Source organism: Mercenaria mercenaria, chromosome 5 (assembly GCF_021730395.1).
Source record: "Mercenaria mercenaria strain notata chromosome 5, MADL_Memer_1, whole genome shotgun sequence".
Lineage (NCBI taxonomy): Eukaryota > Metazoa > Mollusca > Bivalvia > Venerida > Veneridae > Mercenaria > Mercenaria mercenaria.
This window is the reverse complement of record NC_069365.1, coordinates 23072440-23086047: the sequence shown is the minus strand read 5'-3', so window position 1 is coordinate 23086047 and position 13608 is coordinate 23072440. Positions and strand designations below refer to the sequence as shown.

General features: G+C 34.8%; 1 protein-coding gene and 1 non-coding gene across 2 annotated transcripts in view; one reads left to right on the top strand and one right to left on the bottom strand.

Moving 5' to 3' along the window:
* The first annotated feature begins 1626 nt into the window (after positions 1-1626).
* The window catches only part of LOC123558827 (uncharacterized), a 30109-nt gene continuing 18127 nt past the window's right edge, over positions 1627-13608 (top strand). The window contains exons 1-10 of the mRNA XM_053542903.1: positions 1627-1940; positions 6310-6357; positions 6936-7115; positions 7982-8185; positions 9315-9503; positions 9869-10078; positions 10329-10475; positions 11558-11698; positions 12229-12411; positions 13287-13466. Of these exons, the coding sequence (XP_053398878.1) occupies positions 1871-1940; positions 6310-6357; positions 6936-7115; positions 7982-8185; positions 9315-9503; positions 9869-10078; positions 10329-10475; positions 11558-11698; positions 12229-12411; positions 13287-13466 (1552 nt within the window). The 5' untranslated portion in view covers positions 1627-1870. The remainder of the gene's footprint in view (positions 1941-6309; positions 6358-6935; positions 7116-7981; positions 8186-9314; positions 9504-9868; positions 10079-10328; positions 10476-11557; positions 11699-12228; positions 12412-13286; positions 13467-13608) is intronic.
* On the bottom strand, positions 4103-4176 carry Trnai-aau (transfer RNA isoleucine (anticodon AAU)). The gene has a single exon. It is a non-coding gene; the product is annotated as a tRNA-Ile (tRNA).

The following is a 13608-nucleotide window of genomic DNA, read 5'->3' as shown; positions in this document are numbered from 1 at the left end:
TACCCGTATTTTCATGTCTCTCAGAAGAAGCACCAGCATCAACCTGGTACCCGTATTTTCATGTCTCTCCGATGTAGCACCAGCATCAACCTGGTACCCGTATTTTTATGTCTCTCAGAAGTAGCACCAGCATCAACCTGGTACCCGTATTTTCATGTCTCTCCGATGTAGCACCAGCATAAACCTAGTACCCGTATTTTCATGTCTCTCAGAAGTAGCACCAGCATCAACCTGGTACCCGTATTTTCATGTCTCTCAGAAGTAGCACCAGCATCAACCTGGTACCCGTATTTTCATGTCTCTCCGATGTAGCACCAGCATCAACCTGGTACCCGTATTTTTATGTCTCTCAGAAGTAGTACCAGAATCAACCTTTATTCAAGAACAAACAGTAGGACAATGGACGAATGTTAATTTTTGCCTGGAGAAATGCAGTGTGCCGTGCTAGACAAGAGCATGCAGACTGTAGCAGAATGTGAAAATCAAGCAAAATAGACCATGTTCTAAGTTATAAAAATGTAATCGATTGTTTTGTTGATATTAGTCAAGGTATTGTCCGTAAGTATTGACCTGGCACTCATGAATATTCCGTATATTTCCGTAAATTAATTTTCGGTGTCCGAACATAAATAGCGATATAACTAAATATTACATACTGGCTAATATATCGTTCTTAATTGATAAACTGTCACATGTGCAGGTAGTTGTACGGACAAAGCGTTTACCTGTCAATACCACAATATCAGGATTGTGGGTTCGAGTCCTACGTCTGGTCATACCTTTTTTTCCTCAAATTTTATATGCAGACTTACCACTCATTTGATCAAACGTATCTTGATGTTTTTGGTTCATTTATTAAGAGTAATCATATTTTCCCGTTGTAAAAAGTGGAATAAAATTGTTTTAAAAGTATCAAAAGACAAATTACCTGTCGCCAGCGTTCCAAAGAAAAAAGTACAACAAGAGAAAACAACTAAAATTCATAAAATATGATACATAAAATAATGCAAACGATAACATTACAGTACAATAATTGATAAATGAGATCTATTCAGTAAGTGATTTCGAACCCGTGGTAACGTGCATGGAAGTCAGACATCTTACCTCTACGCCAGCGTGTCATCGATTAGCTTTACACGTTACTTTAGTAATATGGATACTTTCAGGATACTAATATTGCGTAATTTAACGAAAACGCCCGATATTGGCGAAGATTAATGAGTGCCAGGTCAATACTTACGGACAATACTAAGTTACCTTTATCAACTTTTATTATGTGATATCTGCAGGGTCAAAATATATAAAACTAATATATTTAATTAGATGTAAATGTTGAACTTTTACCATGTGAATCATATATATGTCAGCACTAAAATATGGAGTTTTAGGGGAACTTTCCCTACCCAAACTACGACGGAGATATAATCTGTGTTTGGTACCCGCCGCCGGGTATTGTCGGTCCGTTTGACAGCATTTGGTTGACCAGTTATATGCTGTTTACAATCATATTGGCGGTATCATGTAAGGTCAATTGTCCGGATGAATGGTCATCGTATAGATGAGAAATTGTGATACACAAACCGTCATACTTCCCATTTCATTATCACTTATACCAACTCGTAAAACTTCCCGAATCACGTTAGCTAAATAATTTTGTGGATTTTACTTTTAATTAAATTCAACACATTTTTATTTATGTGCTAAATAGTTTGAGATTATATCGTGGAAGTTTTTATGCAAATTTAAACGTCTTCGCGGCTCCTGGTACAACCTGTGATGGACATAATTACGTCTATGATAATACTGTGACTCTTTGCAATATTTAGTGATATTCAACTTATGGCTTAAAAGAATAGCTACTTCTGCAAGAATGTTTTGCGTCACCAATAACGACATGTGTTTCAAGTTGATAGTTCTATCTTACGGCTTCCTTCGTTTCTGTAAGTATGTTTGGGTATCACTTTTTCGTTGTTATTTCTGTCAGCCAACATAATTGAAACCAAAGATAGGAATATGTATTGATCACTAGATTTTCAGATATTTGATACCAGACTAAGGGTAGTTTTAGCGTAATCTTCTAAATATTAAAAAGATTTTTGTAACTAAACATTATAAGGTAGACCTCATAAAATCACGTGATGGAATTTTGGAATTGTACTTAACAAATGTGATAAATTTATGTTTGGTGAATTTATTCTTCAGTATCCCATAAGGCAAAATGACCTATGATACATGGCAAGACAGCATGTAGTAGATATATACAACTAGGTGTTAGAATAGGGAAGTAAATAATTTGCATGTCAAAATAGGCATTAACCAAAGTGTTGAAGAAACATTTACTGTAATTATCATATATATGTCACACAATTTCTCCATATTTTATTTATCAGTGGACATATTTTAAGTACTATTAAAAATGTATGTTCAGCTAATTGGACGGCCAAAGTATACACTTATTGACTGGAGGTCAAAGGACAAGAGTTAAGTAGATTAATTGTCAACAAGCTATTAAATGTTTTATAATATTACACAATACACAAAAACTTAACTTTCACGTTTTGTTTTTTTAATTTTGACTTTTGAGTATTGAATATAGAAGGGTCATACAGCACCAAGGATGGATCAGCGATTTATAGTAGTAGTAGTAGTGTAATAAATCAGAAATAGGATAATTCCAATACAATAGACAAGATATGGAAATTAGTTAGTGTATTATTATAATTATTATTATTATTATTATTATTATATAATAACTTTATTTAAAGAGGATAACATTTTTGGCTATAGCCAGTCCAAAATATGGTCCTCTAACATAATAATGTAAAAAGTCATCCTAATATATACAGTGAAGTGAAAGACGTGAATAAAAATAAAGTATTATGAACAAATTAATTCATAGTGCCATAAAAAGTATGTAGTACAATGTACAGCGATTAAAATAAGATAAAAAATTATGTACAAGTGGTGAAAAAATATGTGTTAGTTGTAACCCGCGCACTGAAACCCTAAAAATGTCTTGTGTGAGAAAAGTACGGGAAAGCGTTGGATTAAATTTAAGGAAATGATATTGTTATTATGTTAGATATGAAATAACAGATATAGACTAAAGAAGAAATGATAACACATTATATGAATAAATGTTGTGACAAAACTGTCATATGAATTATACATAACTAATTAGACAAGAAGAGAATAAAAATGAGGAAAGTGTGACTAAGTAAAGTAGGTAAAAAGAACAAAAAAAAAAAAAAAAAAAAAAAAAAAATATATATATATATATATATATATATATATATATATGTGTGTGTGTGTGTGTGTGTGTGTGTGTGTGTGTGTGTGATTTTTTGTGAAGCTTACAATGTCTGAGAACTCACGAGTGCAAAGAATAAACAGTTAATACCTTTGAATGATATTGTGGATGGTGGTGGTCAGAGAAATGGAATGCACAAATCAGGAAATAAGGAAACGAAGACCGTAAAAGCACCCTTTCTCCTGATGAAAATAATAATATCATATAATATTTGTTCAGCAAAAATCTTTATTATCATCATCATTATCCTTATCATCATCATCATCATCATCATCATCATCATTATTATAATTATTATTATTATTGTTCTTATCATTATCATCATTGTTATGTAGAGACATATGCTTGGGAGCTCTGTCTAACGTACAGGCTGGTTCTGTCTCAAGGAATATGGAGAATTTTCTGAAAAAAACTTTTATTAAAAAGGCTAACATAATGAAACTGCTCGGCGTAATATTTGGTTTAGTGATAACATTTATACAGCCACTTGTATGCACAGTCTATAGTCAGAAGTTTTGTTCTGTAAAATCATAAATCATAATTTATGGACAGTCCTACAGCTGAAAATGTCGTATCAAAGATACTTGTAAAAATAAAGCTAAATTTAGTTGAATCTGTTTTCACATTTCCCGATGCGTTTTTCTGTTTTGATAAAACAGTAAAAGAGTTTTCCAATGATTAGCATTACCTATACATTTTCAAAATTTACAAAAATACAATTTTACCTCAGATAGTTAACAGCGCTCTGAGGTTGTTAATTCAATAGAAAATAAATTCATGAAAATAAAAACTTGGCCAGTGTGGGGGTCGAACCCACGACATTCGCGTTATTAGCACGACGCTCTATCCAACTGAGCTAACCGGCCTCCTGATTGTAACTGAAAAGATGATATATAAATTGGTAATATTAACATTTCACAATTGATTTTTAACATAATTATTCAGTTTCATTAATTCAAAGTGAGTGATTACAAAGTAACAAATTGAAATTGAAATATAACAATTGCATTGCGTAGCAAAAGTTAAATGATATACATACATGTAAACTTTAAAGGGGTTCTAAACATGGTATGATATATTTAGATAAGAAATTAATGTATTTATAATAGTTTTATCATTTAATACGACTTTACACATGAATTCAAAGTTAATATATAGATCACAGGTGCTCGTCCGGTCTTAGTACCCATAATATTATTGGTCACCCATTAAATCAAATTAAAAACCATTATTTTTAATCCTAAAACGAAAAAGAATATGAATATTTTTTTTCCGATATACAGATACATTGACATTTTTTGAGGCTGCAGTACTACAATTAGTCCGTGAATGTGCTAGAGTTTCTATCAACAAAATAATTCTTTAGATTAAATGTTAATACAAAATAAAATTTATCTATGGTTTATGAACGAAACGTTCCACAGTGACTTTTGAGTCAGACAAATCGGTTAAACATATTTATGATTCCTGGATTCCACGTAAAGTTGTGTACTTTATATTCTGTAAACAATTATGCATTCAGTGCTTATTCTAAATGCATTTATTTATTTATTTATTTCTCATCTGTGTAGATGAACAGATATATCAATAAAGTATATGATAAGAAGTTAGCCGTCAAGTAGACAGTTTTACATGTAGTCCTGCAGCTTCTTGGGCAAATTTGCATTGTTTAAACTTTTATAATATTTCTTTGTATATTTTGGTGCTAGAGGCATAACATAATCGCCATATTTACAAATTGGGCGACCATAGATTGTAACGATATGCATGTCAAATACATCTGTTTAACATATTCTGTCAGATATACCTGCTGTATTTCCTCAGGCAGAAATAAAGTATTCTTAAGATTTCATATACATTCCATCCAGTAAATGTAATATTAAAATAGAAAATAAAATCTCAACAAGCTTTGATTAATACCAGGACACTTATTATAATTATTGTTCTCAAATGTCATTAAATTACAATCCTCTCTCGGTATCAGCACTAACTTTACTTTTTTCAATCACGTCTTTGCTATTTGATGCAAATCAAAAGGCAACAGTGTTGTTTCAAAACCTTATAGCGCCAAAGGATTATTTTTTTTTAATTCTTCTTTTGTCCAAATGGTATGCATTAGTAGCCCTAGTGTGTTTTTTTCTTTCATCAGCCCTAATGACTTCTTCATTAGCCCTTGTTGCTTTTTTCATAAGCACAAATGACTTCTTCATTAGCCCAGGTATTTTTTTCATTAGCCCTAATGACTTACTCATTAGCTCTAGTGGTTTTTTTTTCAGGAACCCTAATGACTTCTTCTTTAGCCCTAGTGATTTTTTTTCATTAGCCCTGATGACTTTTTCATTACCCCTAGTGTGTTTTTTATTTATTTTTCATTAGCCCTAATGATTTGCAGCTCATTAGCCCTAGCGGGTTTTTATTAGCCCTAAGGACTTCTTCATTAGCCCTAGTGTTTCTTTTTCATTAGCCCTGATGACTTCTTCATTAGCCCTAATGTTTCTTTTTCATTAGCCCTAATGACTTCTTCATTAGCCCTAGTGTTTTTTCATAAGCCCTAATGACTTGTTCATTACCCCTAGTTGCTTTTATCATAAGCCCTAATGACTTCTTCATTAGCCCTAGTGTTGTTTTTTTTAAATTTATTTTTCATTAGCGCTAGTGATTTTTTATAAGCCCTAATGACTTGTTCATTACCCCTAGTTGCTTTTTTCATAAGCCCTAATGGCTTCTTCATTAGCTCTAGCGGTTTTTTCCTTAGCTCTAATGACTTCTTTATTAGCCCTAGTGTTTTTTATTTATTTTTCATTAGCCCTAGTGACTTGTTTGGGAAACAATATAAGTTAATTCACTTGAGATAAAATCGTTTATTGTACAAAAAATGTCCGCACTGTCGACAGTCCCTCGCACTTAGTATCTGGCATCTATGTTTAGTCATTTGCATTCTTGATTAATGCTTTTTAAAAGTACTGAAAAAAAGTTCATATAAACCTCATTATTTTCAGATGCGACTGGCTGTGACAAAGGATTTACAGGTCCAAATTGCGAATACAGTAAGTAATCAGTTATGCACTTCAAATCTGTAATAAATATAAGGGCAAAAGCGGACTCGCTCTTTCGCGGAATAAAATTGCGCTTCTAAACTCGCGCATTTCCGAGGTCAAACTCGTGCATATTTCTAAATCAATATCAAGTAATCGTATAAAGATTGGTGTAAACATAACAATTATTCCAGCACACAATATCTGCCAACCGATATGTGTTTAAACTAAAGGTCCGAGATTCCACCGAAGCAAAAAATCAAAGTCGAACCGGAATAACGCCAACTTTGCAATATTGATATCTGACTGATATCACACCAGTTTGCAATATCAACCCTTATCATGATGGACACGATTGATTTGGCCTTTGTCGCCAGTGCAATTCATGATCAGCCTGCACGTACATCCGTGCAGTCTTATTATGATCTGCGCTGTTCACCATTCACCCAGTGTCTTTTTATTTCTTATTTCTTTTTGGTATGCAGCCCTTTTAACAGTTAATGGTACTTTATCGGACAAATATTAGGTTAACTTTGCATACTGAAATCAAAATAATGCTTGCTATATCTGTCTTATTTATCTTCTCGTAGTAAATCAAGTTTTTGGGTCAGATATAACATCGAACCTTGGCCGAGACGAGAGCAGAATTCGGGATGGGCGAGCTGAAACGTGTTCGAGACAGACTAACGCCGGTTCCGATCCGTACATACGGGTGGAATTCGACAATGTGATATACGTAGATGAAGTGATCATCACATTTAACAATCTAAGTTAGTAAGTTTTGTTCAGTTCTAAGTTACCAACTTATTCACCAACTATTTACGTAAAAAAAAATCAAAGGGCTTTGTCGGTGCGACTTTAATACTTGAATTTTAACTATTGGTAAAGGTAAATCTTTACTTAGAACCACAGATTCTTTAAACATTACAGAAAGAAAACAAAAGGTGATACCAATGATATATCAATTAATGAAACATATGAAGCGTTATCAATGTTGCAACATAAACTTATTAGAAGTAAATGTCTTAATTTATTCATCAGACGAGTTTGATCTATATCATATTGAGAGAAAAGGGGTCTGGATATTGACCCCGCAAAAACTATAAGTTTAAATCAGCTTGAGAAACAAAGGTCACATTGCTGTAATATAAATTTACAGAAGTGAAAGCTCAAAAAGAGTGTTTGTGTGAAGTTAACAAAATAGTAGAATAACAGAGTAACTCCAGTAGAATAGCAGAATAGCCGAATAACTCTGGCAGAAAAGCAGAATACCTCCAGCAAAGTAGCAGAATAGCCTAACAACTCAAGCAGAAAAGCAGAATACCTCCAACAGAATAGCAGAATACCTCCAACAGAATAGCAGAATAACCTAACAACTCAAGCAGAAAAGCAAAAAAGAATGATGTTTAAAAGTACATGGTCTACTTACAGGACATACAAGTAGTTCTCACTGCTAAACATGTCAAAAGATAAATCTTACCATGTAGATCTAACCAGATACACTTATCAGATTCTGCTGGAGTTATCCTGCTATTCTGTTAGAAATATTCTGCTATTCTGCTATTCACACAAACAGCAAGAGTGCAGTGTACATATTTTAGCCAAACAATTTGATAAATGCTTAAAAATATTTCAGCGGCTGTTTCTGAATACAGAGTTTACACAGGCTTATCAACTGTTCTTGACCAGACGACACTTTGCTATACAGATCCAGGTGACGTACTTTCTAGTAATCGCGTGAGCGTCATCTGCGAGCGACGTTTTATGGCAAAGTATGTAACAATTCAGCTTGAAGGATCTGAAAACAAACTAGAGCTATGTGAAATAGAAATTCCATCCGGTGAGTTGTTTTCCTACACTTATTGATTAATTCATGATTCTGAATGAAGGAATGAACACACTCATGATTCTGTCTCCCAAAACGAACAGATCCATGATTCAGACTGAGAAAATTAAATATTCCATGACTCTATCTCCGAAAATGACAAATCCATGATTCTGACTGAGAGAATGAACGATTCCTTGATTCTATCTTCGAAAATGAACAAATCCATGATTCTGACTGAGAGAATGAACGATTCCATGATTCTTTCTCAGTGAATGATCGGATCCATGATTCTGTCTTAGGAAATGAATGATACCATAATTATGTCTTAAAGAATGAACGAATCCATGATTCTATCTTAGAAAGTAAACAAATCCATGATTCTGTCTCTAAGAATGAACGAATCCATGATTCTTGGCTCAGAGAATGAACGAATCGGGATTGATATGGATTACCCGTCATATTTCATATTTGAGTTTAATTCCATAAGATAAGTTGTAAGTGGTTTGAAGTTGAACTTTTAGATACCGGAATGATATGTACCAGTTTGCGGTCCTTGTGATGTATGTATTATCAACGTACTCAACTGAATTCTTTGTCCTTGTGACATATGAACTATGATACATCCTTTAGCGAATACTTTGTCCATGCGATATAATAGGGCTGTTATAATAGTAGCTCGATGTGGGATGCAGTAGTTTTGCCAAACAGGATCTCACGAGGTGTTTGCAGTGTGATCTGGCCTTGCAAAATCCACGAGGGTCGAATACAAAATTCTAGATCTAGCTACTGTTGTAATGACACTTTCTTATATACCTCTATCTTTATGTTTGTTTTTTAAAGCTTAAATGTTAAAACAAAAATGATTGAAGTTTTCGTGTGCGTTATTTATAGAACTGTGTAGGGTTATGTATATAGTCCGGCAACATACAATACGGATTTATTTTCTGCCTGTTCATATTTAATTTCATTCCTAATTAAATGAAGCTTTGAGTCTTTCGTATTCCCATGCTATGATTAGAGTTAGATTATGTTACATAGGACAACTCCGTTGCGTAGTTATTGCCTGGTAAGTGATTTTTGCGTTAGTTAAGGTGAAATAAATTAGTTAGCTTTGATGAGTCATTATTTTTGTTACGAACAGGTCGCCTGTTGTCTGCAAATAAACCTACGTTCGGTTCTGAAGAAGAAAGTAATAGAGCCCCAGAACTGGCGATTGACGGACAAACGGGGACATATTATGCAAGCCAGTTCCAGGAAACACCGTATTGGTCCGTGGACCTGCAACATGTGTACAAAATCCAGCTGATCCAGATGAGAACTAGGGAAGACTGTAAGTTGATAATCTGACCCTTTAACATTTGGTCCCACTGATAGGCCTATAAATACATGAACGTTTGTACTTTCTGAACGTCTATGAATGACACGTGGTATGAATATAGTCATTGACAATAAACAATGTAAAAGCAAGTTTGAAAATCTAAACATTGATTATGGCATCGACAAACAAATTGTTTAGATTAAAGTCTTGTGGTTTTAGTTATAGAATCTAGGCGTATTTCTGTGGAATGTTTAAAGTCTAGGTACGTCCAGTGTGTGATTAAACTTAAATAAGACATAACTTCAGTCATTACTATTTTGTCCGATACAATAAGTAAAAAGACGTTTTGTATGAAATGCTGGAATAATTTATTTCAGCGAAAACATTTCTTGTTGGATTCCAAATACATGTCAGTAACAGCTCAGACTTCAGAAAGGCGGTACTTGCGCATACAGACCTCAATACCGAGTCTACGGTGCAACAGTATTTAGTTATCCCGCTGGACTCCACAGTTGGGCGATTTGTTCGAATATCGGTACCTGGCGAGTCTCGCAAGCTTGTTATCCGTGAACTAGAGGTTCTTGGAGGTAAGTAAATAATCCTCACATATGTGAGAAAAGAGGCTTCGTTTGTCTTAGGTTAAGTCGTTGTAAACTTTATTTCATTTATTTTGCTGTTTATCTACAATACTAGTAGCTTGTAATGTACATTTTACAATATTGACGAGTAACGTTGGGTACTGTGATAATTGAATGTTCAAGATATATAGTACTACACCTGTACCATAAAAAGAGTAGTCAGCACTACTTATTTTCCATTTCCATATTTCTTTTTCAGATTGTGTTGACAACTACTGTGGGTCTGACTGTAGCATGAGGTGTTTCTGTGCGGATAAGAGGGTATCAATAGAACAGAAGGTTGAGGGTACATGCCCAGGTGAATGTCAGAGAAACTGGAGAAATGATAATGGCTACTGTAATACAGGTAAGTCTCTGCTATGTCATTTGATCCATTATGCAATTTTTTAGACACTGCAATTGGCTTGATCGTACTGCTGACTCAATAAGGCTATTGGTTTGATTATGCTATTGCCGGTTTACATTATATTTTTGCTTGTTCGTGCTATTGGCGTGGTTATGCTTTTAGATTTATATAATGGTTTTGACTTGTTAATACCATTTACTTGGTTATGCCATTGGATTGATTATGCTATTCGCTAGGGTATATTATTAGTTTGATTATGCTGTTGGCCGGATAACGATTTTGACTGGATTATGCTGTTGGCTCGGTTATGTGTTTTGCTAGGGTATTTGCTGTTGGCCCAGTTATGCTATTGACTTTGTTATAATATTGGCTTGATTATGCTGTTGGCTCGGTTATGCTAATTGCTATGGTATTTGCTAGTGGCCCAGTTATGATACTGACTTGGTTATGATATTGACTGGATTATGCTGTTGGCTCGATGAGTTATTGGCTCAGTTATGCTACCAGCATGGTTATGATACTGAGTGGATTATGCAGTTGGCTCGATGGGTTATTGGCCCGGTTATGCTATTGGCTTGGTTATGATATTGACTCGATTATGCTGCTGGCTCGATGAGCTATTGACTCAGTTATGCTACCGGCTTGGTTATGATACTGAGTGGATTATGCAGTTGGCTCGATGGGTTATTGGCCCGGTTATGCTATTGGCTTGGTTATGATGTTGACTCGATTATGCTGCTGGCTCGATGACCTATTGACTCAGTTATGCTACAGGCTTGGTTATGATACTGAGTGGATTATGCAGTTGGCTCGATGGGTTATTGGCCCGGTTATGCTATTGGCTTGGTTATGATATTGACTGGATTATGCTGTCGGCTCGATGAGTCATTGGCCCAGTTATGCTATTGGCTTGGTTATGATATTGATTGGATTATGTTGTTGGCTTGTAAATTATCGTGTCATCACAATTAATAACATTAACCAAAGCTTGATTCATCCAGAAAAGTTTCGCGCGGAACATGTTTAATTCCTTACATAAAGATAATGTAACACTGTTGTTTATCTGTATCTAAATATTTTAGGTATTTGTTCCGGTAATACATTTGGGTACCAGTGTAAATACAACTGTAAGTGCACGGGTTTCTGTAACCCGTGGTCCGGTCAGTGTTTACCACAGACAACCTCGTGCCGAAGACATCACTATGGTGATGGTTGCCAGGCGCGTAAGTAACTTTCATTTTATGTTTGTATTATTTTATATATACACATATGAACTTGCCTTTTGTAAGTATTTCTATTTCATTCTTATCAATATTCTACCTATGCACTGCTGTGTTTTGCGGTGTATGAAACACGACCTTGTTGAAACCGATAACTCATGGAAAATAAGACCAGTTTCCTTTCGTTTTGATGATAAACGTTTATAGAAAGTAGTAACATAATTATTATAGAATTTTTGCGGCGTAAACATGCATTTGTCATTTTTTTATCTTTACCAAGACTTGTTAAACTTCTACCCTTACATTTTGATATTGCACATTTAAGTGCATGTGTTTTATATGAGCCGTGCCATGGGAAAACCAACATAGTGGGTGCGCGACCAGCATGGATCCAGACCAGCCTGCGCATCCGCGCAGTCTGGTCAGGCTCCATGCTGTTCGCTTTTAAAGCGGATGCGCAGGCTGGTCTGGATCCATGCTGGTCGCTTACCCACTATGTTGGTTTTCCCATGGCACGGCTCATATCATTTTAGGAAATATTATCGCTGGTTCTGAATCTACACTACAAGGCGTAGGTACCAGTTATAACCCTGCACCGGTAACCGTGGATGGACGGGTGGACACATGCTCCCCAGAACTAAATGGACCAACGTCATCCTGGTTTATGCCTTTTGAAACGGAGAGGACAGTCGATCAAGTTCTCATTTATGTCAACGGTAAGGATGAAATTCAGTTACTGGAACTTTCTCAGTCAGTTATCTCTGTTCCTTTCGACCATCATATCATACTGCTGTTCCTTGTGGAATTAAGTTATGTTTCACAAATGCTTCTTTAATAATATAACTTACTTCCGACACAACTTCAACTTTTTTACGACACAGTTTTAACTTACTTATGACAAGTTTGAACTTGCCTGTGACACAAATTTAACTTTTTATGGCATGGTTTGAACATTGTGACACAGTAAGAACTTACATACATTTTTTTGAACTTATTTGTCACACAGTATGAAATTACTTATGATACAGTTTAACTTTTCTCGTGGTACAATTTATGATCAGTTGTGAGACAGATTGAATATCTTTATAGTTTAGTTTTAACTTACTTATGGCATTTGCTTTTACTTTGTGTAAATGACGCATGTACAGAAATAAGTCTGCTTTAAAGAAAGTGCAAATCTGATACTTTTTATATTTTCATTTCACCAGAAATTCCAAATTTATAAACCTATCATGTTGTAAACAGTAATCCGTGACAAAGAAAACATTGCTCGTCATGGTACTGATGCATTTCAAAAAAAAATATATTACGTTTATTTTGCTGATTCATATATTCTGTTCTAGTCACATATTTGAGGCTAACGACTTCATTATCAAAATAAGTTAAATATTGAACAGGCATATCCATTTTGTGAAATGCCAGCCTGCTTTCGTACGGTAAATAATGCAGAATTCGTCCTGAAATCCATGACACTTTACTCAGAAATCTGTCACATAGGCTCGTCAGAGAACATTTCTTCGTGCTGCCGATATCCCTAGATGAAACAAAACAGGAATAGTTCAGTTGCTATATATTATTTTCGTTTTTACAGAGAGCGTAACAACACTAGGAATGATCATAACCTTGGAGAATGGAGAGTCTTCTACTACATGTGAACTGTCTAAGCTTGACTTATATGGACGATACTTAGGTAGATGTAATAGTGCCGCGGCCACATATCTTCGAATCTCAACACGCAACAGTATGCAACTGTGTGAGGTGGCTGTTCTAGGTAATAATTGTTTTACAGGAAAGTTGTTTCATGTGTCGTGTTGTGGCATATTTTAAAAGTAAAGATAATTTGTATACTGAATATCGAGGAAGTCAAAAAAAAATGTCGTCGTTTAGCAGCAAACAATGTAAGTAGAATCTAC